We start from the raw sequence: 27,847 nt of genomic DNA on the forward strand, positions 1-27,847 counted from the left end.
TCAGATTTGTCACCTAAAAAGAATGGCTCAGGTTTGGGAATCTCCCTCACATCCTCAGCCACGAAGCCCAAAGCAAAGAATTCATTTAGTTTCTCTACAATGGCCTTATCGTCCTTGAGTGCTCCTTTAGCATCTTGATTGTCCAGTGGCCCCACTGGTTGTTTAGCAGGCTTCCTGCTTGTGATGTATTTAAAAAAAAATTGCTATTATTTTTTGATTCCTTGGCTAACTGTTCTTCAAATTCTTTTTTGGCCTTCCTAATTATATTTTTACACTTCACTTTCCAGAATTTATGCTCCTTTCTATTTTCCTCACTAGGATTTAACATCCACTTTTTAACGAATGCCTTTTTGCCTCTCACTGCTTCTTTTACTTTGTTATTTAGCCACGGTGGCACTTTTTTGGTTCTCTTACTATATTTTTAAATTTGGGGTATACATTTAAGTTGAGCCTCTATTATGGTGTCTTTTAAAAGTTTCCATGCAGCTTGCAGGGATTTCACTTTTGGAGCTGTACCTTTTAATTTCTGTCTAACTAACTTCCTCATTTTTCAGAATCGTAAGTTAGTTAGTCTATCTCAGCAAAAAGAACAGGAGTACTTGTGGCGCCTTAGAGACTAACAAATTTATTTGGGCATAAGCAAATCAATGTGTTAGTCTCTAAGGTGCCACAAGTACTCCTTGTTCTTTTTTCTCATTTTTGTGTAGTTAGAATCATAGAATCATAGAATCACAGAATATCAGAGTTGGAAGGGACCTCAAGAGGTCATCTAGTCCAACCCCCTGCTCAAAGCAGGACCAATTCCCAGCTAAATCAGAAAGTTCCCCTTTCTGAAATAAACTGCTAATGTATTGGACTGCTGTGGCATTTTCCCCATCACAGGGATATTAAATTTAATTATATGATGGTCACTATTTCCAAGTGGTCCAGCTATATTCACCTCTTGGACCAGATCCTGTGCTCCATTTAGGACAAAATCAAGAATTGCCTCTCCTCATGTGGGTTCCAGGACTAGCTGCTCCAAGAAGCAGTCATTTAAGATGTCAAGAAACTTTATCGTTGCATCCTGTCCTGAGGTGACATGTACCCAGTCAATATGGGGATAGTTGAAATTCCCCATTATTATTGAGTTTTTTATTTTTATAGCCTCTCTAATCTCCCTGAGCATTTCACAGTCACTATCACCATCCTGGTCAGGTGGTCAGTACTATATTCTACTGATATAGTCTTATTATTAGAGCATGGAATTACTATCCATAGAGATTCTATGGTACAGTTTGGTTCATTTACGATTTTTACTTCATTTGATTCTACGCTTTCTTTCACATATAGTGCCACTCCCCGACCAGCATGACCTGTTCTGTCCTTCCGATATATTTTGTACCCTGATATTATTGTGTCCCAGTGATTATCCTCATTCCACCAAGTTTCTATGATGTCTATCATATCAATATCCTCATTTAATATGAAGCACTCTAGATCACCCATCTTATTATTTAGACTTCTAGAATTTATATATTAGCACTTTAAGAACTCATCACTTTTTTATTTGTCTGTTATTACATGATGTAATTGAATGGGACTCTTTTTCATTTGACTGTTTCTCATCCGATCCTACCTGTATTTTATCAACTTCCATCCTCTCATCCTTACTAGAGTATAGAGAATCTCCATTAATAGATCGTCCGCTAAGGGATGTCTCTGTCCGAACCACGTGCTCCTCGGCACCTATTGGCTTTCCCCCAGCCCTTAGCTTAAAAACTGCTCTACGACCTTTTTAATGTTAAGTGCCAGCAATCTGGTTCCGTTTTGGTTTAGGTGGAGCCCAGCCTTCCTGTATAGGCTCCTCCTTTCCCCAAAAGTTTCCCCAATTCTTAATAAATCTAACCCCCGCCTCCCTACACCATCGTCTCATCCACGCATTTACTCTGAGCTTCTGTTACGGTGTTTTAAATTGTCTCCATGCAGCTTGCAGGCAATTTACTCTTGTGACTGTGCCTTTTAATTTCCATTTAACTAGGCTCCTCATTTTTGTGTAGTTCCTCTTTTTGAAGTGAAATGCTACTCTGGTGGGTTTCTTTGGTACTTCCCCCCTACAAGAATGTTAACGTTAATTGCATCATGGTTGTTATTACCCAGCTGTTAAGCTATATTCGCCTCTTGGACCAGATCCTGTGCTCCGCTTAGGACTACATCAAAAACTGCCTCTCCCGTTGTGGGTTCCAGGACTGGCTGCTCCAACAAGCAGTTGTGGTGTCAGAATTTCTATGTCTGCCTCCCTTGCTGAGGTGACACATGGCCAGTCAATATGGGGATAGCTGAAATCCTCCTTTGCTATTGCGTTTCTGCCTTGTAGCCTCTCTAATCTACCTCAGCATTTCACCATCACCATCACCATCCTGGTGAGGTGGTCGGTAGTATATTCCTACTGCTACACTCCTACTGTTCAAGCATGGAATTTCTACCCATAGAGGTTCTATGGTACAGTTTGATTCATTTATGATGCTTACTTTATTTGACTGTACTTTCTTTCACATATATTACCCTTCTCCCACCAGTGTGACCTTTTATGTCATTGCTATCTATTTTGTACGCTGGTATTACCGTGTCCCATTGATTATCCTCATTCCACCAAGTTTCCGTGATGACTAAAGATCAATATCAATAATGCCAGGCACTCGAGTTCACACATCTCAGTATTTAGACTTCTACCATTTGTATATAAGAACTTGTATAGTTTCTCAATATTCAGTCACTTCAGGTGTATTCTTTAACTGGGACTCTTTTATGTTTGAATGTTCCCCCCCAGCTCCTACCTGTACTTTACCAAGTCTCTCCTATCCTCTTTATTAGGATATAAAGTTACCCCTTTAATCAGTTCATCCCTAAGGGATGTCTCCCCCCAAGCTGTGTGCTCCTCCAGGCCGCTCGGCTTTCTCCCAGCCCTTAGTTTTAAAAAATCCTCTACAACCTTTTTAATTGTACATGCCAGCAGTCTGGTTCTCTTTTGGTTTAGGTGGAGCCCAGCACAAACAGCCTTATAAAGTGAGATACGCTGTCTGCTTTGGAACCAAGTAACGTCCAGCGTGTAACATAAACAGCATGCTGGCCTGCTTGAAAAATGGATAACCAGCCCCCTATGCCAGAGATGGCCTTGCAGATTCCTGGCTTATGTCCAAATGAGACGCTCAGGCTTTTATCTTCTAGACCAATTTGATAAGGGACTGCCTCCTAGCTGATCTACAATCTCCCTGTAGTCTATGGTTAGCTTATCGCTCCCACCCAGAAGAGAAGAACCAGGCCCATACACTGCTACTGACATTGCTGAGTGCACTGGCAGGCACGGGGTCTCTTATGTTAAGAAATGATTGAATTTATGTTGGCTTCTGAGGCCTTGTCTTGAGGAGGATTTAAAGGTTTGTAATTAGTTTCATGTCAGTCCAACCCCTTCTAAAACTCCAGCCAAAAGACAAGGCAAGGTGTACTCTAACACATGCTAAAATGATAAATTAAAGCCCAGAGGAAGGCAGGTATTATATACACCTCTACCTCGATATAACGCTGTCCTCAGGAGCCAAAAAATCTTACCACGTTATAGGTGAAACCGTGTTATATCGAACTTGCTTTGATCCGCTGGAGTGCGCAGCCCCGCTCCTCCCCCTCCCCGCGGGAGCACTACTTTACCGCGTTATATCAGAATTTGTGTTATATCAGGTTGTGTTATATCAGGGTAGAGGTGTATTACACATTTTTTAGTTCAACCTTTCTTTTCAAATCTTCTCCATAGCTCTGCTCTGGATGTTAGCTGATGTGACATTAACTGATTAAAATATCACCGTGTAGATCGTTGTTGCAACCACTGTTATATATTTGCAACACATCTTGTACAAAATGTGGCACGTAAGATGTCTATGAAAAGGTTATGATTTGCTGGTTATGATTATGCTATCTATATGCATGTATCATTTTTGTATTTGAAATTATGAATATTGGCTCTATGCCTGGATTTCAAATGTTTGCTCCTGGGGTAATGCCCACAAAATAGTTAGCCAGCACCCATCTTGGAGGGACTATTCAAATTGAATGGCCCATAAAAAGGACATTTAACTCACAATGAACCATGGGAGACGCCCATCTACACTGAGTGGACTGTCCTGTAAACGTGCTGTCTGGAGGAGAGGTAATGGCTTCCTCCAATGACTAGGCGAAATGCATGGACATATGACTTGCCCATGTGACTCCAAACTCCATCTTGTTGCTGTAATTTTCCACAGTAAGAACAATGGATTTCCCTCCACATGGCAGAAGATACAAAAGGCCCTGGAAACCCCTCCATTTTGCCTCTATTCTGCTCCAGCCTCTTTCCTGCCCAAACCTCTGGAATATGGACTATACTAATGGGAGCATTCTAACCAAGTGACTGAGGACCTTCCAATGATTTGGAAGCAGCCAGAGACTTGACTTAAGCCAGCAGTTTATTCCATCATTGCTACAAGCCTGAACCAAGAACTTTGCAATTACTGTATGTATTTGATTCCTTTAACCAATTTTAACTCTCTCCTTTCTTTCTTTCTTTTTTATGAATAAACCTTTAGATTTTAGATACTAAAGGATTGGCATGAGTGTGATTTTTGGGTAAGATCTAAGTTACATATTGACCTGGGTGTGTGGCTGGTCCTTTGGGATCAGAAGAACCTTTCATTTGATGAAATTGGTTTTAAAGAACCACTTATCTGTGAATCCAGTGGTTTTTGGTGGTGATATAAGAACTGGAATGCCCAAGGAAACTGCTTTTATGACTTCTTGTTAGCCAGTGTGGTGAAACAGGAGTTTACTTTTGTGGCTGGTTTGGTATATCTTATGGAAGAAAACCACCCATTTTGGGTTGTATCTGCCCTATTTCTCAGCAGTTTGTCCTGAATTTGGCATCCTCAGTTGTGACCCACTGGGGCACATTTACAGCTGGTCATAGCTCAGTTTAAAGCAATGAAGAATGTGTCCTACAAGACACAGAAACAAATGCTTTTGAGTGAGTGGAAACTTACCGCTTCCTTTATTTTTCCTGATTTGTACTGACTTACTATAGAAACAAATAAGAATCACGTTGACACAGGATTAGCTGGTTGTTCGTTACTGCGAGTGATGCCTCTGCTAGTGAAAGCGGTACAGTGTGTATTGCTCTTTACAGAGCCAGGAGGACCTGTGACAGGTCTCCTGTAAAGGATCGTTACACTCAGTGAAGACTGATCATCTCTTGGGATTATGAATGGTATTAAATAAAAGAGATGAAATAGCATAAAAAGGAAAACTGGAACGCAGGAGTTGCCTCAGTGGATCAGTGCTGAGATCCATCTATTCCAATACCTTGTCTCTGACAGCGGCCAGTACTAGATGTAAGATCCCCTCAGTAGTTTATAACAGGGTTCAAAAAAAGAACTAGAGTCCCTAGCCTCTGTTTGCCAGAAGCTGGGAATGGGTGACAGGGGATGGATCACTTGATGGTTATCTGCTCTGTTCATTCCCTCTGGGGCACCTGGCATTGGCCACTGTTGGAAGACAGGATACTGGGCTAGATGGACCTTTGGTCTGACCCAGGATGGCCATTCTTATGTTCTAGGCAGATATGGAATAATCTGCCTCTCACATTAGCCATATAAGGTGGGTGAGGTCATATCTTTTATTGGACCAACTTCTGTTGGGGAGAGAGACCAGCTTTCGAGTTTATACAGAGCTCTTCTTTGAAAGCTGGTCTCTCTCCCCAACAGAAGTTGGTCCAATCAAAGATATGACCTCACCCACTTGTGTCTCTAATATCCTGAGACCAACATGGCTACACCAACACTGCATCTCACATGAGCTCTCATCCTGTTGTCCATTAGTTAGCACTTGTCTTAAACCCTGAAGCAAGAGGTTGAAGAGCCCTTCCAAAACATTTTATCATGAATTATCCTGTCTCTGGATAGCCTTGATGTCCATATAAATTGATAGATAGGGTATGCCTGAGAGAGAAAGAAGTGAAATGTTCTTTTTCATTAATCCTTGGAATTTAACCAGGCTGGATTATTGGACTCTGTCATCTTGCTGTCATCCACTGAAATAAGAACTGAAACACATTTGTAATACAAGGCTGCCACCTCCTGGTTACTGTGAGGAACACACGTCAGAAACCAGTATGCTAAAAGCTATCATCTGCTAAACAGGTATGACTGTCAAACCAATAGGAGCTGGGCCAGGCTCTACCCAGACACCCCTCCAAAACCCTGAAGAAACCCACCCTATGAAAGATGCTCCTCCTTTGAGTAAGATTAGAGACTTTTGCTACAGTCCTCCTCTGGCCAGTGAGTTGGTGCTTCTGGAAACAGACTAGGATCCAAGAAGTTTAAAGCTAAACAAAACCCCCAAGCTGCCCGTGACCCTCAATTCCAGCTAAAGAATGGGAAACACCCCCTGAATTGTCTTCCTGGCTGAAAACAGCGAGCCCCGCAGTGTGCTCTGGAGCAAAACCAAGACCCCAAAGGGCAGGTCTCAGAGCTCAATTAAGAAATAGCTGCACAGACCCACTCAAAGCTGTGACTTCTTCTCCTTCTCCTAACCCAGGGAACCATCAGCCTGTTCTGAATCCAGAACCCAAAGAAGAGGGAAACTTCCCTGGACAAAGAGACATGAAGTTGACATGGGCTGATGACAAAATCCCAGATTTAAGCTAATTTTACTAAATTTTAAACAGTCTCTCTCTGGTTATGATCTGAGACATTGCTAATTTTACATAGCTTTTTTTGCTAATTACAACCTATTGTCTTTTAGTGTTTAGATTACATAATTACATCGCTAATAATTTGCAAATATTATGTCGCTAACTTAGACATAAGTTAGTTTTACTAAGAGCTGAAATCTCTCTGGTTCTGATCTTAAGTGCTAGTTGAGGAGAGTCATCGAATCCCAGAAATGTGGGGATGGAAGGGACCTCCAGAGGTCATTTAGTCCAGCGTCCTGTGCTGAGGCAGGACGAGGTTATATCTAGACCTGTTTTTCTATCCGGTTCTTAAAAACCTCCAATGACCAGGATTCTACAGCCTTTCTTGGAGCCTATTCCAATGCTTAACTATCCTTAGTTAGAAAGTTTTTTCCTAATATCTATCCTAATAGCTGCTTTTCTGGTATTGTCTCTCACTGTCATAAGATCAATTAATTTACCTAGGTTAAGGGGGAAAACTATAAATGCCTTCAAACCATCCTGTTTATTTCTGAAAGAAAAAGCTTTCCCAGACAAAAGAGATGGCTTTCTGCAGAATCAGAGAAGTGGACCCCTAAACTGGATTCCCACCTACGCCTCTTTGGCTTAAACCAATTACGTATCAATTGGCTACTGATGGGAGCAAGGTGTTATCTAGTTGAAAACCAGTGAATTCCTGTTAAATAACTTCCTTTACCTGTAAATATATGTCCTGTATTAGACTGACACGAGAGTCCGCTTCAGTTAGAATATAAGCGTGTGTGTGTGTGTGTGTGTTTGAATTGAGAGCATCTGTGTGAATCTTACATGGCCAACTTGTTCAATATCTTAGTTCTCTTTGTGCGCTAATTCTTGTGAGAAGTTCCATTACTTGACTGTAGATTAATGATAACCACTCAATAGCATTCATCACTGTTAAGTTTGTGATAGTGGAAAAGTGACCGTTCTAAATAAGGTGACCAGGCAGCAAGTATGAAAAATCGGGACAGAGGGTGGGGGGTAATAGGAGCCTATATAAGGAAAAGACCCAAAAATTGGGACTGTCCCTATAAAATTGGGACATATGGTCACCCTAGTTCTAAAACACAGGAAAGTCTGAATCAAACAGGGCCAAACTCTGCTCTTAAGTAAATCCAGAGTGACTCCATTGAAGTCAGTGAGGCTACTCCTGTGTTCAGATCAGAATCATGCCTATAGCCTCTATAAAGATAGAATCATGGGGCTGGAAGTCTGGAAAGGACCTCGAGAGGTCTCTAGTCCAGTCTCCTGCATTCAAGGCAGGACTAAGTATTATCTAGACCATCCCTGACAGGTGTTTGTCCAACCTGCTCTTAAAAATCCCCAGTGATGGAGATTCCACAACCTCCCTAGGTAATTTATTCCAGTGCTTAATCACCCTGACAGTTAGAAAGACTTTCCTAATGTCCAACCTAAATCGCCCTTGATGCAATTTAAGCCCATTGCTTCTTGTCCTATCCTCAGAGGTTAAGGAGAATAATTTTTCTCCCTCCTCATTGTAACAACCTTTTCTGTACTTGCTTGAAGAATGTTATCATGTCCCTCCCCTCAGTCTTCTCTTCTTCAGACTAAACAAACCCAATTTTTCCATCTTCCCTCATAGGTCATGTTTTCTAGACCTTTAATCATTTTTGTTGCTCTTCTCTGAACTTCCTCCAATTTGTCCACATCTTTCCTGAAATGTGGTGCCCAGAACTGGACACAATACTTGACTTGAGGCCTAATCAGTGTGGAGTAGAATGGAAGAATTACTTCTTGTGTCTTGCTTACAAGACTCCTACTAATACAGTAACTCCTCACTTAACGTTGTAATTATGTTCCTGAAAAATGCGACTTTAAGTGAAACGATGTTAAGTGAATCCAATTTCCCCATAAGAATTAATGTAAATAGGGGGGGTTAGGTTCCAGGGCAGCTTCCTCTACTCTGCAAGCACCAGGGGTGGGGGACTTAACCCTCAGCCCACCCACTCCACCCCTTCCCCCAAGCCCCCACCCTTGACCCGCTCTCCTCTCCCCCCACCTTCTCCCCCTTTACTTCGCACGCTGCGTCCTGGCTCCTCCCCCCTCCCTTCCCTCCCTTCTAAATGCCACAAGCCATCTGATTGCCTCGTTCGGGAGGCAGAGGAGGGAGGGGGGAGGCGAGCCGAGTCCTCACTCCTCCCCCTCCCTCCTGCCTCCAAAACTCCGCAAGCCAGCTGATTGCCGCAGGCAGGAGGCGGAGGGAGGAGGGGGAAGGCTCTGATCCGTGGGGGTCTGCTGGCGGCCGGGAGGTACCGTGGGGATGGGGGGCGTAGGGAGGCTGCCAGCTGAGGAGAAAGCAGGCAACCAAACAACGTAAGAGTGGAGCATTGCACAACTTTAAATGAGAATGTTCCCTAATTGATCAGCAACGTAACAACGAAACAACGTTAAGCAGGACGACTTTAAGTGAGGAGTTACTGTAAATCCCAGAATGAGGTTTGCTTTTTTTGCAACAGACAGTGTTACACTATTCATTTATATTTAGCTTGTGATCCCACTGTGACCCCAGATCCCTTTCTGCCAAACTCTTTCCCATTTTGTATGTGTGCAACTGATTGTTCCTTCCTAAGTGGAGTACTTTGCATAGAATTTCATCCTATTTACTTCTGGCCATTTCTCCAGTTTGTCCAGATCATTTTGAATTTTAATCCTATCTGCTAAAGCAGTTGCAACCCCTCCCAGCTTGGTATCGTCCACAAACTTTATAAGTGTCCTCTCTATGCCATGATCTAAATCATTGATGAAGATATTGAAAAGAACTGGACCCAGAACTGATCCCTGCAGGACCCCACTTGATACATCGTTCTAGCTTGACTGTGAACCACGGATAAGTACTGTCTGGGAATGGTTTTCCAACCAGTTATGCACCACCTTATAGTAGCTTCATTTGGGTTGTATTTCCCTAGTTATTTTATCAGAAGGTCATGCAAGACATTATGAAAAGCCTTATGAAAGCCAAGATATACCACAGATATCAGCTCCCCCCCCAGCCACAAGGCTTGTTACCCTGTCAAAGTAGGGTGACCAGATGTCCCGATTTTATAGGGACAGTCCTGATATTTGGGGCTTTTTTTTATATATATGGGCTCCTATTACCACCCACCCCCATCCCGATTTTTCACACTTGCTATCTGGTCACCCTGTGTCAAAGAAAGCTGTTAAGTTGGTTTGACATGATTTGTTCTTGACAAATTCATGCTGTTGCTTATCACCTTATTATCTTCTAGGCAGAGATGATCAGTGCATGGTCATAAGGAGGGAGCACAACCCCAGAACAGTTTGAGTCATTACCCCCACACAGGCAGCCACTCCCCTCCACCCCCTCCCCGGAAAGCAGCACACACACACACCCCTTGAAAGAAGTGACCACCCCATGCAGTTCCCAACTGTTCCTCCTGCCTCTGCCTCTCCCTGCCCAGCCCAGCTCCTCTCAGCTGCCCCACAGGGAGGGGGACGGCCACACCATGTGATGATCAACCTTGGGGGACAAGTAATCCTGCATGCCCCCCCCCCCCCGTGTCACCTCTGCTTCTAGGTGTTTGTAAATTGATTGTCTTTCAAGTTTTGCTTAATGGAAAACTATTGTAGTAAATTCCTTACTAGGCATATTAGCACATCTCTATGGCTCCACAGAGCAGCATGGTAATACTAATATTTCCATATTATAACTCAGTGGTTTGAGCATTGGCCTACTAAACCCAGGGTTGTGAGTTCAATCCTTGAGGGGGCCACTTAGGGATTTGGGGCAAAAATCAGTACTTGGTCCTGCTAGTGAAGGCAGGGGGCTGGACTCAATGACCTTTCAGGGTCCCTCCCAGTTCTATGAGATAGGTATCTCTGTCTATATTATTATTGTATGTCAAGCACGGAAGACTTTAAGCGTACGTCTACACTACACAGCAAATTAAAACCTGCGGCTGGCAGCAGCCGACTTGGGCCCGTGAGGCTCATGCTACAGGGTTATTTCATTGCTGTGCAGACTTCCGGGGCTTGGACTAGAGCCGGAGCTCTGGGACCCTCCCATCCTGAAGGATCCTAGAGTCCTGGCGCCAGCCCCAGTCCGGAAGCCCACACAGCAATGAAACAGCCCCGCAGCACAAGCCCCGTGAGCCTGAGTTGGCTCACACGGGCCAGCCGCGGGTTTTTCTTTGCTGCGTGGATATACCCAAAGGGCAGCACATCCTTAGGAGTGAACATGGGTCATGATCTGGCCCAGCACTTAAGACCATAAGAACGGCCGTACCGGGTCAGACCAAAGGTCCATCCAGCCCAGTATCAGGTCTGCCGACAGTGGCCAATGCCAGGTGCCCCAGAGGGAGTGAACCTAACAGGTAATGATCATGTGATCTCTCTCCTGCCATCCATCTCCACCCTCTGACAAACAGAGGCTAGGGACACCATTCCTTACCCATCCTGGCTAATAGCCATTAATGGACTTAACCTCCATGAATTTATCCAGTTCTCTTTTAAATGCTGTTATAGTCCTAGCCTTCACAACCTCCTCAGGCAAGGAGTTCCACAAGTTGACTGCGCACTGTGTGAAGAAGAACGTCCTTTTATTTGTTTTAAACCTGCTGCCCATTAATTTCATTTGGTGACCCCTAGTTCTTGTATTATAGGAATAAGTAAATAACTTTTCCTTATCTACTTTCTCCACATCACTCATGATTTTATATACCTCTATCATATCACCCCTTAGTCTCCTCTTTTCCAAGCTGAAGAGTCCTAGCCTCTTTAATCTCTCCTCATATGGGACCCATTCCAAACCCCTAATCATTTTAGTTGCCCTTTTCTGAACCTTTTCTAGTGCCAGTATATCCTTTTTGAGATGAGGAGATCACATCTGTACACAGTATTCAAGATGTGAGCGTACCATCGATTTATATAAGGGCAATAATGTATTCTCCGTCTTATTCTCTATCCCCTTTGTAATGATTCCTAACATCCTGTTTGCTTTTTTGACCGCCTCTGCACACTGCGTGGACATCTTCAGAGAACTATCCACGATGACTCCAAGATCTTTTTCCTGATTTGTTGTAGCTAAATTAGCCCCCATCATATTGTATGTATAATTGGGGTTATTTTTTCCAGTGTGCATTATTTTACATTTATCCACATTAAATTTCATTTGCCATTTTGTTGCCCAATCACTTAGTTTTGTGAGATTTTTTTGAAGTTCATCACAGTCTGCTTTGGTCTTAACTATCTTGAGCAGTTTAATATCATCTGCAAACTTTGCCACCTCACCGTGTACCCCTTTCTCCAGATCATTTATGAATAAGTTGAATAGTTCATAAAGTTCAGCCCCCGAGTATCCCCATTGAAACCAATGCTTTGACAGATTGGGGCCGTAGTGGATGGCATGGCGGAGTAGCCCTTGGCAGGTCACCGTGCAGTCGCTGGACTACAATGGAAATCGTTGCCGACAATACATTAGAAAGGCAATGGGAGTGGAGGGTCCAGCACAGCGGGTCACTGGCTGCACAAAGGCGGGGGATTGCCCTGCAGGCCCCCACCCCAAGGGACACGGACGCTGCACCCCACCCTGCCACAGCGCAAGGGCTAGGCCTGCCCCAGAAACACCCTGGGGCCCTGCCACTCCCCGTCGAGCATGCCACAATAGCAAGCGAGAGTTTCGCACACATGCCCAGCCCTGTGCCCCAGTCCAGGTGGGGGGCAAGCAGGCTCAGAGCAGCAGGATCCAAGTGTGGAGGGGCTTAGTATGGGGGGATCCAGGTGTGGGGTGAGAGGATTCTGTGAGGGGCAATCTGGATGCAGGCAGCTTGGTGGGGAGCCTGGGAGCAGGGGAGAACTGGATGCACAAGGGGTTGTTGGGGGGTTCTGGGCGCAGGGGGAATGGGACTCGGGGGGGATTGGGTGGATAGGGGGCAGCTCCCTGTACAGTGGCGGCTGCTGACGGAATCATTCCTTGCCACTAGACACTGATGCATTCGTCTACTGGTAACCATGTGTAACCCTGTTGGAGTTTAGCGAGCATGGCCCCTTTCAATCTTTGTGCTGAGGGCAGGAAGGGATGATTGTTCTGGGAAGAGAAAGCGCTGTTTTGGGGGGAGGGGAAGCAGGGAGAGCGACAGGGTGTGTGTGTCTGGAGCTCCAGCCAGCAGAGCTGCAGCAAGCAGACCCTCACAGGGTACGTCTACACTACAAATCCAAGTCGATCTACATTAGGTTGACTTACAGCCACCGCAGCATTTAGTGCAGTGGGGCATGTCCACACTTTTCTGTCGGTGGTGAGCGTCCTCACCAAGAGCGCTTCCGGGGCAGTGGCAGCTGGGATCAGGGTCTGAAGCCCCCTCCTTCCTCCCTATCCACAAGGCTTGTTACCCTGTCAAAGAAAGCTGTTAGGTTGGTTTGACATGATTTGTTCTTGACAAATCCAGGCTGACCGTTACTTATCACCGGATGTGGTGACAGGGACACCATCATAGGACCTAACCCCATCAGCCACACCTTCAGGGGTTCGTTCACCTGCACATCTACCAATGTGATATAGTCCATCATGTGCCAGCAATGCCCCTCTGCCATGTACATTGGACAAACTGGACAGTCTCGACGCAAAAGAATAAATGGACACAAATCTGACATCAGGAATTAGAACATTCAAAAACCAGTAGGAGAACACTTCAGCCTCCCTGGTCACTCAATAACAGACCTAAAAGTGGCAATTCTTCAACAACAAAAAACTTCAAGAACAGACTCCAACGAGAAACTGCAGAACTGGAATTAATTTGCAAACTGGACACCATCAAATTAGGCCTGAACAAAGACTGGGAGTGGATGGGTCATTACACAGACTAATTTCCCCATACTCATTTCCCCCTACTGTTACTCACACCTTCTTGTCAACTATTTGAAATGGGCCACTCTCATTACCACTACAAAAGTGATTTTTCCTCCCTTGGTATTCTACTGTTAATTGAATTGTCTCATTATCACTGACCCCCGCACTTGGTAAGGCAATTCCCATCTTTTCACGTACTGTGTATATATACCTGCTACTGTATTTTCCACTCTGTGCATCTGATGAAGTGGACTGTAGCCCACGAAAGCTCATGCCCAAATAAATTTGTTAGTCTCTAACGTGCCACAAGGACTCCTCGTTGTTATCACCTTACGATCGTCTAGACACAGATGACTTGTGTCTGCTGATCAGGGGGAAAAGGGGGAGCCCACAACCCCAGAACAGCTGGAGTCACGACCCCCACAGGCAGTCCCTCCTCCTGGAAAGCAGCGACCCCTTCCTGCAGCTTCCAGCTGTTCCTCCTGCCTCTGCCACTCCCTGCCCGGCTCTCTGGCTCAGCTAACCTCAGGGAGGGGGTCTGGCCACATAGAATCATAGAATATCAGGGATGGAAGGGACCTCAGGAGGTCATCTACTCCAGCTCCCTGCTCAAAGCAGGACCAACACCAACTAAATCATCCCAGCCAGGGCTTTGTCAAGCCGTGCCCTAAAAACCTCTAAGGATGGAGATTCCACCACTCTCCCTATGGAACCCATTCCAGTGCTTCACCACCCTCCTAGTGAAATAGTGTTTCCTAATATCCAACCTAGGCCTCCCCCACTGCAACTTGAGACCATTGCTCCTTGTTCTGTCATCTGCTACCACTGAGAACTGCTGAGCTCCATCCTCTTTAGACGCCCCCTTTAGGTAGTTGAAGGCTTCTATCAAATCCCCCCTCATTCTTCTCTTCCGCAGACTAAATAAGCCCAGTTCCCTCAGCCTCTCCTCATAAGTCATGTGCCCCAACCCCTACCCATTTTCGTTGCTCTCCGCTGGGCTCTCCTCAATTTGTCTACATCCTTTCTGTAGTTGGGGGCCCAAAACTGGACCCAATACTCCAGGTGTGGCCTCACCAGTGTCGAATAGAGGGGAATAATCACTTCCCTCTATCTGCTGGCAATGCTCCTACTAATGCAGCCCAATATGCCATTAGCCTTCTTGGCATACACTATGTGACAGACCCCCCCCCCCCCACACACACACCCATGTGTTGCCTCTGCTTCTAGGTGTTTGCAAATTGATTGTCTTTAAAATTTTGCCTAACGGAAAACTATTGTAAAGAAGGCTTTAGACGTATACAAAAAACACACAGACTAGCCTATGTAAAAGAGTTAACACTTTATACCAGAGATAAGGTGGCTATTTTTTCCCCACCACAGACCCTTTTTTTTCTTTCCTAATGTTTTTTTCAATCTAAACGTTGAAAATTTTGGTTTAACAACAAATAAACTTTTAAAACATTAATCAAAGGGAACAGGCCTGTAGATTTCTTTATTTACAGCATTTATGTAAAGCTAGGTTTGTATCAGGAGTTAAATTACTTTTTTGTTCTTTAAAAATGGTAAAAAGATGACCTCATAAAAGCTTTGGCTAATCTTTATATTAGGGCAGTCAAGCAATTAAAAACATTAATCGCGATTAATCGTGCAATTAATCACACTGTTAAACAATAATAGAATCCCACGTACTTACATATTTTTGGATGTTTTCTACATTTTCAAATATATTGATTTCAATTACAACACAGAATACAAAGTGTACAGTGCTCACTTTATATTTATTTTTGATTACAAATATTTGCACTGTAAAAAAACAAAAGAAATAGTATATTTGAATTCACCTAAGACAAGTACTGCAGTGCAATCTCTTTATCATGAAAGTTGAACTTAAAAATGTAGAATTATGTACAATAAAATAACTGCATTCAATAAAAAAGCTGCCCCCCCAGCACCAGCACGTGCCCAAGAGCCCCCACTTCAGAGCAGCAGCTGCACCCCCAGAGCCCCCCCGAAACACCAGAGATTTAGTCTGAGGTATATAGTACAAGTCATGGACAGATCACGGGGCCATGAATTTTTGTTTATTGCCCATGACCTGTCCATGACTTTTACTAAAAATACCCATGACTAAATCTTAGTCTTAATTATGATCAGCTAGGCTGACCGCTGGCATAACATGGGCACATCCAGGGGCACCTAATTCCCTGTGAAATGGGTGTCTGTGAAAAACCAGCCCACGCTCGTGTTGCAGGTGGACACAGTAAAGTATCAGGAAGAAGGGCCCAATCCTATACTTATTGACACCCATGGCAGTGTTGCCCTTGGTTCTGAAGGTAGCAGAATGGGGTCCTAAGTGCGGGGGTGGAGGGCAGAGAATTGTGACTTACTGACTGCCAGGACAAAGATGGCAAAGATTCCAATCACCTGCCAGAGGCGTAGCCCCCAGAAAACCACGGTCTCAGAAGTGACGGGGTCCGGTTTCTTTTTGGGGGGTTCAGTGGTGGCCTGGAGGAGGGAGAAGAGCGGTTAATGAATTGCAAATGTCAATCAAGCAGAAACCCTTCAGTGACTGAGGAAGACAGGTCACCCACCCGCAGCACTGAAACCAATGGGCCTCACCCATGGAGCTGCGTCGCCCGATGATCGAGAACTCCTTAAATCAACGCACTGAGGCTAGCTTGCAAGGCACGGCACCGTGGGCTTCATTGAGCGTGCCGGCAGTGTTACCAATTCTCACGATTTTACAGCAAGCCTCACGATATTTTGTGGTGGGGGTTTTCTGAAAGTCCCAGCTCCCGGAGTCATGGGATGATGAAAGAAACTCAGCTTTACTTTAAAAAGAAAATGAGAACATCTTATGTCAAAGCACTGAGGCTTGCAGGCATGACTGTGATAAGGGCATGCACAAGGAGGAGAGCAAGCAAGGGCACAGGCACCCCCAATCAGTGGGGACACAGACTTCTCCAGGGCCGTGGAGGGGAGAGTGAACTCCTGGGCTGGGGGCAAGAGATGGCAGCTCCTCCAGCCCTGGGGCTTCAGGGGGAGAGAAGGAGAGACAGCTCCACCTGTGACCTCAGGGATGCAGCAGGGAGAGACAGCTTCTCCGGCCGCAGGGGGAAGAGAATAGGCAGCTCCTCCAGCCATGGTGGGCACAAAAAGTGCTCCTCCAAAAGCGGCCATTCCTCTGCACGCCCCTTAGTATGACTGTAAGGTACATAACTATCCCAGACTGTTCTGCATGGGATCGGCTCAGCACACGCTGAATACCCCAAGTCCTGTCAAAGAGGGAACTGCGCTCAGTGTAAAACGCGCTCTGAGTTCTCTGGTGGCGAAGGGAAGTCTCCTCGTTGGTTATTCCATCGTGTTGGTCTGGAATCTAGAGGGGATGGCCACATGGCATCCCACTCACCTGCCCAAACACCCATGGAAATTCCGCACGAGGACTGCAAGATCACTCAGATAGGATTGAGATGGCCGTGCACCAAATAAGAATTGAGGCAGACCAGAAAATGAGGTAGAACATTTTAATCAATGGCATCAAGTGTGGCCACTAATTTTCTTTTACGTTTCTTAATGTGCTCTAATAATCGCTGGTCTTGGTGTGAAGTCTGGCTAGAGAGACAGGCCTGTCCTACAACTAGGACAGGGGTGGCCAACTTGTGCCTGAGAAGGAGCCAGAATTTGCCAATATACGTTGCCAAAGAACCACAGTAATACGTCAGCAGCCCCCCCATCCGCTCTCCCCCTCCCCTGGCTCCCAGTGCCTCCCGCCCACTGGCAGCTGCATGGATCAGTGCCTCCCCCTCCCTCCCCGCACCTCCCAATCAGCTGTTTTGCGGCATGCAGGAGGCTCAGAGGGGGAGGGGGAGGAGCAAGGGCATCGCAGGCTCAGGGGAAGGGGCAGGAAGGGGTGGAGTGGGGGCAGGGCCTGTGGCAGAGCCAGGGGTTGAGCAGTGAGCACCCCCCGGCACACTGGAAAGTTGGCGCCTGGAGCTCCAGCCCCGGCATCGGTGCCTATACAAGGAGCCGCATATTAACTTCTGAAGAGCTGCATGTGGTTCCGGAGCCACAGGTTGGCCACCCCTGGACTAGGGCCTGAGATCTGAGTTTAAGGTTAAAAGAGGGTCTTGTGGCTAAAGCACTGATCCAGGACTTGTGAGCGCTGGCTTTGCTTCCTGCCTTGCCACAGATGCTGTGTGACCCCTGGAAAGTCACTTCATCTCTATTTCTCCATCTCTAAAGTGGGGATAATACTACTTCACAGGGTATTTGTCTTAATGTTTAATCTGATGTTATGGTGATGAGGGAGGGGCAGATAAGTAGACAGACAGAGTGTCCCAATGGGCACCGCTTGAAACTTACAGTCAGGAGATCTTGGTTCTATATCCAGCTTTGTCTGTGTCGTCTTGGACAAGTCACGGCAACGCCCCGTGCCTCAGTTTCCCCCACTTGTTAAAGAGGAGGGATAACGATACAGGGATAGGAAAGTAAGCTGCTTTGAGATCTATGGATGGAAAGCGTTATTATGGGCTAAAATATCTGGGTTCAAAGAGTAAATGCTCTGAGCCAGACCAAGTCTGAAAGTCAAGTACATTGCCAGGATAGAGCCCTAGAGCGTCGCCCCCACTTCTCCACCCCGTACAGAGGTCATACAGCTTCCACTCAGTGCAAAGGTAAAAGGTTCAAAATGGGATCCCTGCTACAACATGCCACCGCTCCAGCATTAAGAGAAGCAGTCGGAGTTCTCGATGAAGTCTCAGAAATAGAGTTGGGCAAATAATGGCTTGTTTGATCTGCTGTCAATTCCAGGGGGGGCGGAGTTTCTGGTCGAACCAAAATTGAAATTGTTGGTGAATTGAAAAGTCAAATACATTTCCATTTCAGGTGGAATGAAACATTTTGTTTTGACGCCATCGTCACGTTTCGTTTCAGTTTTGCTTGTTTTTCAATGTTTTCGCTTAATACAATGAAAGGCCAGCTTGAACCCCCCCGAAGTTATGTTGAATGAAAAATTCAAGTCTTTCGTTTCCAAAATGGCCAAAGGAAACGTTCCACATTTTTCAGAATTCTTGGCGTTTTTTCTCAACCGAAACAATCTGGCGAAACGGACACGAAGCTGGGACACTTTTTGGCGTTGACGAAGCTGCATTTTTTGCCAGCAAAAAAAGTTGGGGCCAAAAACGTTCACCCAGGAGTGAGAATGGGCCACAAAGCATCCCTGATTTCTACCCATAGGGAAAGTAGGAGCTATGCACACAGCTCATAGAATATCAGGGGTGGAAGGGACTGAGGAGGTCATCTAGTCCAACCCCCTACTCAAAGCAGGACCAATCCCCAGATAGATTTTTACCCCACTTACCTAAATGGCCCCCTCAAGGATTGAGCTCACAACCCTAGGTTTCGTAGCGTCAATGCTCAAACCACTGAACTATTCCCTCTATCCCTAATAAAGTCTAGATGAAGGCACAGACACTAACGTCCTGTAGCTAGGGCTCTGTCTCCTGCACTCACACGATGACATCAGCTTCTAGGACCTTGTTTTTAAATAAATTATCTTTCTAGCCCCCGCTGTTGTGAAGAAAATATGATTGCGCTGTACGATGCACCCGGCCCCTTGCTCTGCTGTTGCTGCTCTAACAGGACCATCCTCCCCTCTCCAGGTGCCACTCTGTCATTGCCAAGTGGGCACGGACCACCCTCTTCTTGGTGAGGTTTCCCTGAGGTGCTGCCTAGTGGGGTCGTGCATATACTTCCCCGGAGTGCTTTTCCTAGCCTTCATTTGGTGCAATTACAGGGACTCAGGGAAAGCAATCAAGAGGAAAGACGGTCCCCTGGTTAGGGCACCAACCTGGGAGACCAGGGTTGAGTTCCCTACTCTGCCTCAGACTCTCTCTGACTGTGGGCTAGTGGCTCAGTCTCTCTGGCCCAGATCCTTAAAATACTTAGGTGCCTAATTTTCATTGAAATCAATGGAAGTTGAGACCCTAAATGCCTTGGAGGGTCTTTGTGCCTCCGTTCCCCCTCTGTTCAATGGGGGGGGGGGGGACAGTACTGCCCTACCTCACTGGGATGTTGGGAGGATACATAGGGTAAAGGTTGTGAGGTGCTCAGAGAGTACAGTAACTCCTCACTTAAAGTCATCCCGGTTAACACTGGTACGTTGCTGATCCATTAGGGAACATGCTCATTTAAAGTTGTGCAATGCTCCCTTATAACATTGTTTGGCACCCACCTGCTTGCAGGAAGAGCAGCCCATTGCAGCTAGCTGGTGGGGGCTTGGAACCAGGGGGGGGGCAGGGCTGCCGGTCCACCATCAGTTCCCCACTCCCCCAAGTTCCCTGTGCGGCAGCCGCCCAGCAGGCGATCAATTGCCGGCAGTTCAGCTGTCCCTCCCCCCACTGCCATGTGCTGCTCCTGTCCTCTGCCTTGGAGCTGCTCCGGGGAGCCTCCTGCTTGCGGGGCGGGGGGGGGGGGGGGGGAGAGGGGTGCTAATGTCAGGGTGTCCCCTTCCCCCCTGCTTCTGCCCCCCCGCTTACCCCATCTCCACAGAGCGACACGACAGGGCTCTGGATGGAGGGAGCTTGCTGGTAGCAGCTGCTGTCTCAACTTGCTGATCTACTTAAAAAGGCAATGTACTTAGAGTGCGGTCAGCCTACTTAAAGGGGCAATGCGCATCTCTCTCACACACACAGGGTGTGTGTCTCTGTCTGCCATGCTGTCTCCCCTCCCTCCATTCGTGCTGCCTTGTAGAGTGGGAGGCTACATTAACAACAATGGGTTAACCCTTGAGGGCTCAGCCAAGTGCTAGTTCATCATTTAGCAGTAAGGCATTCCCTGGGAAATATCCCACTCTCTGACTCCACCACCTCAACCAAGCTTCACAGTCATCATAGCTGTGAACAGTATTCAATTGTTTGTTTAAAACTTATACTCTCTGTGTGTGGGGGGGGGGGCGGTGGTGAAAAAAATGTCCCTGGAACCCAACCCTCCCTATTTACATTAATTCTTAGGGGAAATTAGATTCTCTTAACACTGTTTCACTTAAAGTCGCATTTTTCAGGAATATAACTACAACGTTAAGCGAGGAGTTAGTGTGTGCAGGGTCAGGGGGATATAAATACTCTACATCACCTAGGAAGTGGCAGAGGCAATAAACAATCCTGGTGCCCCCGGGAGCCGAGGTGGTCCAAGACTGAAAGAGCACGGTGCTCCAGATCAGGTTCTAAACCTGTCCAGGGGGCAGCTACGCTCACAGCAGAGGGCGCTGTAGCTCAGGACTGAAATACATTGGCAGATCTGTGAGAAAATGAATCTGCCTCCCATTTCCCAGCCTAAGAAATCACCCAGCATCCTTGCCTACCCTTCCTTACACCTCACTGGCAGCTCGTGAATTCCTGGGAGCAGCTGGTGCGGCACCCCCTGTGGTTGAAATCTATGTGGCAAGCAATCACAGCCGCCTTAATTAATTCAGACAAGAGCTGGGGTGCCCTGAAGCGGGCCGGCTGCCAGCGTTATTGTATCACAGCTGAGTGAGAGTTTGCAGTGCTGGCGAAAGGCACCAGGTGACCAGCCCTGGAGACCGAAAGCTCCCTGATCCACAGTGCAGATCTGACCTGCACAGCAGTAGTGCAGATCTGACCTGCACAGCAGTAGTGCGAGTTGCTCTCCCCCGGCGCACACGCACAGGCCCACACTGGAGGAAGAACATCTAGAGACTATGTCAGTCTGCGTGGCCCATGCAGCGACTAACAATTGGGGTGAGTTTTTTGGTGATGGGGACTGAACGGAAACCCTGTGTCACGGGCTGCCGGCTGATTATGGTGGCGTCTGTAGCTAAGATGTCCTGGGTTTCTCTGGATCTAACCAAAAGCTGATGCCCCCCCCCGCCCCCGTCTGCCATAACTTATGCTACTTTGGCCCATGGTGCCCTTGTTCCCACTACTACCTCTGCCACCCTCAGGGACAATTTTCTCTTGTAGCTCTCAAAAGCCCTGTAGAAAGGAGGGTCAGGATCATTATCCCCATGTTACAGGTGGGGAAACTGAGGCACGGAGCAGGACCATGACTTGCCCAAGGTCGCCCAGCAGGGAAGTGGCACAGCCAAGAATGGAAGCAAGTCTCCTGACACCTAGGCCTGTGTCTTTGACACTGGCCCATGTTGCTTCCAACAGGTAACCATCCCTCCCCTCCCCCTGGTGAAGCTCTCACCCCCATGTCCAAATGGGGTCAGACATGTGGATGTGGGTGGGAAGGAGGGGCTGGGGGACGGATGCATCCTCCCCTTCACCAGTCCTGTCTAGCTTTCTGCGCACAGATACCTACCCCTCAGGGGAAGCGCAAGGTGAGACCCTATAGTGAGCACTGAGGCACAGGCCTGTATGCAGAGCCCTGCAAAGCTACATTGGGGGGGGGGGGCTGAATCTCAGCATCTCCAGCCCCTCATGTGGGTTTTATATGAGTACAGGGCAATGGGCACCCTTGTTCCTGTGAAGTCTGCAGAAGAGAAGAGTGAGGGGGGATTTGATAGCAGCCTTCAACTAGCTGTAGGGGGGTTCCAAAGAGGATGGAGCTCGGCTGTTCTCAGTGGTGGCAGATGACAGAACAAGGAGTAATGGTCTCAAGTTGCAGTGGGGGAGGTCTAGGGTGGATATTAGGAAACACTATTTCACTAGGAGGGTGGTGAAGCACTGGAATGGGTTACCTAGGGAGGTGGTGGAATCTCCTTCCTTAGAGGTTTTTAAAGGTCAAGCCTGACAAAGCCCTGGCTGGGATGATTTAGTTGGGAATTGGTCCTGCTTTGAGTAGGGGGTTGGACTAGATGACCTCCTGACGTCTCTTCCAACTCTAATCTTCTATGATTCTAAGTAGCCAGCACCCCCTCCCCTGCTCATGTGCCCGCAGGTTTGTGTCCACACTCGCTCTCATGACGAGGAGGAGACTGGACAGCGACTGACACTGCGCCAGCTGTGGAACAGATTATCAGCCACTCACGCCACTGCCTGGCCTCCCAATGGCTTCTTAAACTGTCAAGGATGGGAGAGGGTGGCCATCGTAAGGAGCTCAGGGGACGTGCTTTTCAGAGAACATCTCATATGAGGCATAGACTACTCTCTTCACATATCAAGTCCAATGTCAGCTGAGTGGATCATTTACTCCTAAATAAATACAGATGAGGGATTTTATGGGTTTACACTGCACAATTTTGCTGCACAATTTTAAGATACGGACAAGGAGGCAAGTTGATAAGACCTCCCCAGCCCTAGCAATAACTGTGGGGCCCTCAGGTAGCATGTAGTCATGGATGGAGCAATGGTTTTCCACGTCACCTGGGTCACTCCTTTTCATTAGGTCAGGTCAGACGAAACTACCATAATGGTCCCTTCTGCCCATGGATTGAATTAATCGAACATTCCACTTTTGAGGCCATCTCCTTTGGTTTGTAGACTTGAGAGAGCAAAGTAGCAAATCTGGCTGTATAGTGAACAAAACCCATGCTGCAAACTTAATTATGGAGCAGCTGCCGGCTCTGTGTTTTGAGTCTGTTTCTCGGATGGATCACTGGTGATAAGTCTGATGGAAGAAATGTGCTTTAAGGCTTGTCCCCCTCTTGATTACTTCAGATCATGACTGGATTCCTTTCTTTGGAAGATATTCTTTAGTCAAACACAAGTTATTGGGATTAAAACAGGCATAACCAGATGAAATTCTCTGGCCTCTCTTGCTAAGAGGTCAGACTTGAGCAGAAGTCCCCAAACTGCGGGGCGTGCCCCCCTAGAGGAGCATGGAGGAATATTTGGGGGGTGCAACAGGGCCAAGGTCAGCTCCCAAAGGTCTGGAGGGGGGCACCACCCAGCCCCACTCCATTCCCAGCTCTGCTCTGGCCCTGACCTAGCCTCAGCCCCTTTACCCGGTCCGTGTCCGCCCCCCGTCCCCAGGAGCTGTGACTCGGCCCTGACTCTGGGGGTGGGGGCGTGGACAGGACTAAGGGGGAGTGTAACCTGAAAAGTTTGGGGACCACTGGACTAGAGGATCATAATGGTCCCTTCTGGCTTTAAATTCTCTGAATCTCTGAAAAGAAAGAGTTTAGCTAAAGCAAGGGGGTCTGTTTGACCCACGGGAAGTAGGAACTTTTCCCCAAGCTTGTGGAATGGTAGCACGGAGCCAAGTGTGAGGGGTTGTGGCAGGACGCCGCAGGGGAAGCCCTAATCAGATCCTGCCACTCCAGGCCCAATTAGGGGAAATGGGCAGGGGTTGAGCCTAGGGTTACCAACTTTCTAATTCCAGAAAACCGAACACCCTTGCCCCGCCCACTGCCCCGCCCCTTCCCCGAGGCCCCGCCCTCCGCTCACTCCATCCCCACCCCCGTCACTTGCTCTCCCCCGATCCTCTCTCACCGGATCATTTTCACTCCAAGGCCCAAACAGGCATATGTATTGTATTATGCTAAGTTCAGGTTTTATTTGTTACAGGACGCTAGAGCTGGCAGCAAAATAGTCAAAAAGGGTCATTTCTTTTTAAAAAAAGGAAATTTCACAATGTCAGGGGGATGGCGGTGTAAGGGGTTTGGGACATGGAGGGATGCAGTGAGGGGGATGGGGGTGCAGGGGGGTTGGGACGGGGAGGAATGCAGTGAAGGGGATGGGGGCAGTAGCATAGCTAGGGGGGGTTCAGGGGAAGCAGCCGCTTCCCCTCAGTACATTTTTCAAAAGCGGCGCCTGCCGGGCCGCCGCTGGGGTCCTGTAGGCAAGTGGGGGGGCAGCCCGGTCGGACTCCGGAGGAGCCATTTGAGGAGGGGCGGCGAGTGCGGCCAGAGGAGCGAAGGGGCCGGCTCCTCAGCCATCGCGCCCCACGCTCAGCACGGCCCCAACATCGCCACCGCGGCCGCTTCCTGTAGCGACTCAGGGCTCGGCAGCCGAGCGCTCCGCAGCTGGCGGGCAGATCCCTTCTCCCCAGCTGCTTTCGGACCGAGGGAACCGGGGGGGGGGGGGGGGGCACAGCATGGCCGCAGCATGGCCGGAGGAGCCAAGGGGCGGGGGCGCGGAGCGGCCGGAGGAGGAGCCAAGGAGGGGCGTGGCCAGAGGAGGAGCCAAGGGGGGGAGCCTTTTTTATGGTTGCTCCCCCTGCACTGAGAAGCTGGCTACGCCACTGGATGGGGGTGCCGGGGGGTTGGGATGGGGAGGCATGCAGTGATGGGGGATGGGGGTGTGGAGGGTTGGGACATGGAAGGATGCAGTGTGGGGGAGGTGGGACGTGGAGGGATGCAGTGATGGGATGGGGATGTGGGGGGTTGGGATGGGGAGGGATGCAGTGAGGTGGACAGGGGTGCGGGGGGGTTGGTATGGGGAGGGATGCAGTGAGAGGGAGAGGCTGCGGGGGGGTTGGTATGGGGAGGGATGCAGTGAGGTGGACGGGGGTGTGGGGGGGTTGGTATGGGGAGGGATGCAGTGAGGGGGATGGGGGTGCAGCCCCATTCCCATCACTCGGAGACGGGGATACACACACCTCCCACTCCTGGTGCCGGCGATGGGCCGACAGACAGACCGTGGTTGGCCGCAGGGCACGTGCCGCAGCTCGAGCCGACCCACGCGAGGAGAAGAGGCCAGGCAGCAGTGGGAGAAGCGTGCACCAGGTGACCCCCAACAGCCACCTGCTGAGCGCTCACAAGTGGCGCTAGTTCCTCCCCTGCCCTGACCCAGCCAATGGGAGCTGCTCCTGAGGGCAGGAGGCGGGGCAGCATGTGGACCCGCCGTGGCAGCCCCTTAGGCTAGGAGCCGGGAGCCGCGTGGACCACAGTGCAGCGCTAGCCAGGAGCCTGCCAGCGCCGCTGTGGCGCTGTGAACCAGACATTCAACGACCTGGAGCCATCAGGATTCCTTGTCGACCAGGTGTTTCAGCTGGGCCATGAGCTAGGACTGGCCTAGAAACTGGCCACACCTGCCAGCCCCATTAACAGGGGCTGAAATCTTGGGAGGAAGTGAGTCCAAGGTGGGGCAGGGGGGAGGGCAGAGACCAGGGCGGGAGAGCAGGGTCCGAAGGAGCCAGGAGCCTGCTCCCCTGTTGCCACTGAGGCCTGTGCTAGGCCAAACCAGTAAATAGAGCTTGGTGGTGGGGACCGGACACAGGAATAAAGAGCACAGGTGTTCCACCAGTCTGCAGTGGCCCTGACTCACTGGGGAGCGGGGCCAGGAGGCTGAACCCAGCAGGGTGCAGTGACCACCCCGTTACAGGGGGCAGTGATGAAAAGATTAGTTAGGAGCAGGGGAGGTGAGAAAGTGAGACCAGAGACATCAGCAGAAGTGGAGGGTCGACAATGGCATCTTGTGACGTTCTGCCTTGAGCTTTCCTTGCATGGTTTCCTGGTGACCCTTCTGGGTGGAATTCTAGTCCTGTAATTCACAACCCCCTGGTACTGTTAGTCTAGGTGTAATTCAGCCTCTAGCAGCCTCATGCTTAGCCTGCCAGGTGGCTCAGTTACAGATCACACTGCTACAGCCAGGGTCGGGTCAGAAGGAAGTCTCACTGCAAGCATCAGCTCATCAATAATTTGTGCTCTGAGATAACCGAGTTTGTTTTACAGCAGGAAATTTCAAGATCTGACAGTGACTTCACCAGGGAGCCAAGCGGTCTGTCAATTCTCCCTTCAGGGGGCTCCTTAACAGGCATTGGGGGAAGACTATCCTAATTCTGCCTTGTACACGGTGCCGGGCAGCTGGATGACTCGAAGCACTTCGAGGGGCAGGCGTTGCTACCCTATTCCACAGACGTGCGGCAGGTTGACAGACCCTCAGCTGGCATATGTTGATGTCAGTAGAGCCATGCTAATTTACACCTGCTGAGGATCTGGGCCCATGAGTCAGTATCATGGCAGGAAATAGAAGCCAGATCTCTTAGTCCTTGATCCAGCAAGATACTTAAGTTCATGTCTGCTGTTATTCATGCGGTCCTATTGTGTTCAAGGGTAAACACAACAGGTCTGCTCACGTGCTTGAGATTAGGCATATGCTTAAGAAGATCAAGGACCTGGAGACTAGACTACATCATCTGTGCCCCTTAGTGTAGGCTGTTCATAATCCTGCAAAAGCTTCATTTAGAAAGATATCAGGGGTCATTGTTAAATCACTCACCAGCTTCCTCCAGGACACAACCGACTTCCTCCAGATACCCCACAGCAATAACAACCTCTCTCTGAACACCATCCTCGCCACCACAGGTGTCATCTCCCTATACACCAACATCCCCCACAATGATATCATCGCGACCTGCATCAAATACCTACCATACAATAGGCAACACTCAGAGATCCATCCCAAACACATCACCACACTCATCCCTTTCATCCTCACCCATCACAATGTTACAACAAACACTTTGTCCAAACCATGGGAACAGCCATGGGTACTAGGATGGCTCCCCAGTATGACAACCTTGAAGAAGAATTTCTGGATAAATGCACCACAAAACCAAATGATATACCTGAGCTATATCGATGATATTTTCATGCTCTGGACAGATGACCTAAACTCCCTCATAGATTTCCACCCAACTTCAACAACCATCCGTTAAACTCACTCTAGATCAGTGGTTCTCAAACTAGAGTCGCCGCTTGTTCATGGAAAGCCCCTGAACGGCCGGGCCAGTTTGTTTACCTGCCACGTCCGCTGGTTCGGCTGATCGCGGCTCCCAGTTGCTGCGGTTCGCCGCTCCAGGCCAATGAGGGCTGCAGGAAGGGTGGCCAGCATGTCCCTCAGCCCGCGCTGCTTCCCGCAGCCCCCATTGGCCTGGAGTGGCGAACCGTGGCCAGTGGGAGCCGCGATCAGCCGAACCTGCGGACGCGGCAGGTAAACAAACCGGCCCGGCCCGCCAAGGGTTTTCCCTGAACAAGCGGCGGCCCTAGTTTGAGAACCACTGGTCTAGAACACTCCCACACTAGCATCAACTTCCTGGACAGCACAATCAGCTTCAGCAATGGAACCCAACAAACAACTATATACAAGAAACCCATAGATCACCACCGCTACATTCACAGATCCAGTAACCACCCCAAACACACCAAGACATCTGTTTTCTACAGCCAGGTTCTCAAATACCACAGAATATGCTCCAAGGAGAAAGTCTGGGATATACATCTTAAACGCACTTTAAACCGCCTTCACCAAACAAGGACACTCCACCAGAGAAGTACCTCACTTCATGAACAGGCCAAGCAAATACTCCAAGAGAACCTACTTCAATACAGAATAAAACCCCTTCAACCGCACGCCCCTAGCTGTCAC

General features: G+C 48.4%; 1 protein-coding gene across 1 annotated transcript in view; it reads right to left on the reverse strand.

Moving 5' to 3' along the window:
- TMIE (transmembrane inner ear) overlaps positions 1-27,847 on the reverse strand; it is a 78,586-nt gene that overhangs the window by 30,755 nt on the left and 19,984 nt on the right. The window contains exon 2 of the mRNA XM_034763842.1: positions 15,962-16,079. Coding sequence (XP_034619733.1) covers positions 15,962-16,079 — 118 coding nt within the window. The remainder of the gene's footprint in view (positions 1-15,961; positions 16,080-27,847) is intronic.

Source organism: Trachemys scripta, chromosome 2 (assembly GCF_013100865.1).
Source record: "Trachemys scripta elegans isolate TJP31775 chromosome 2, CAS_Tse_1.0, whole genome shotgun sequence".
Taxonomy (NCBI): Eukaryota; Metazoa; Chordata; order Testudines; family Emydidae; genus Trachemys; species Trachemys scripta.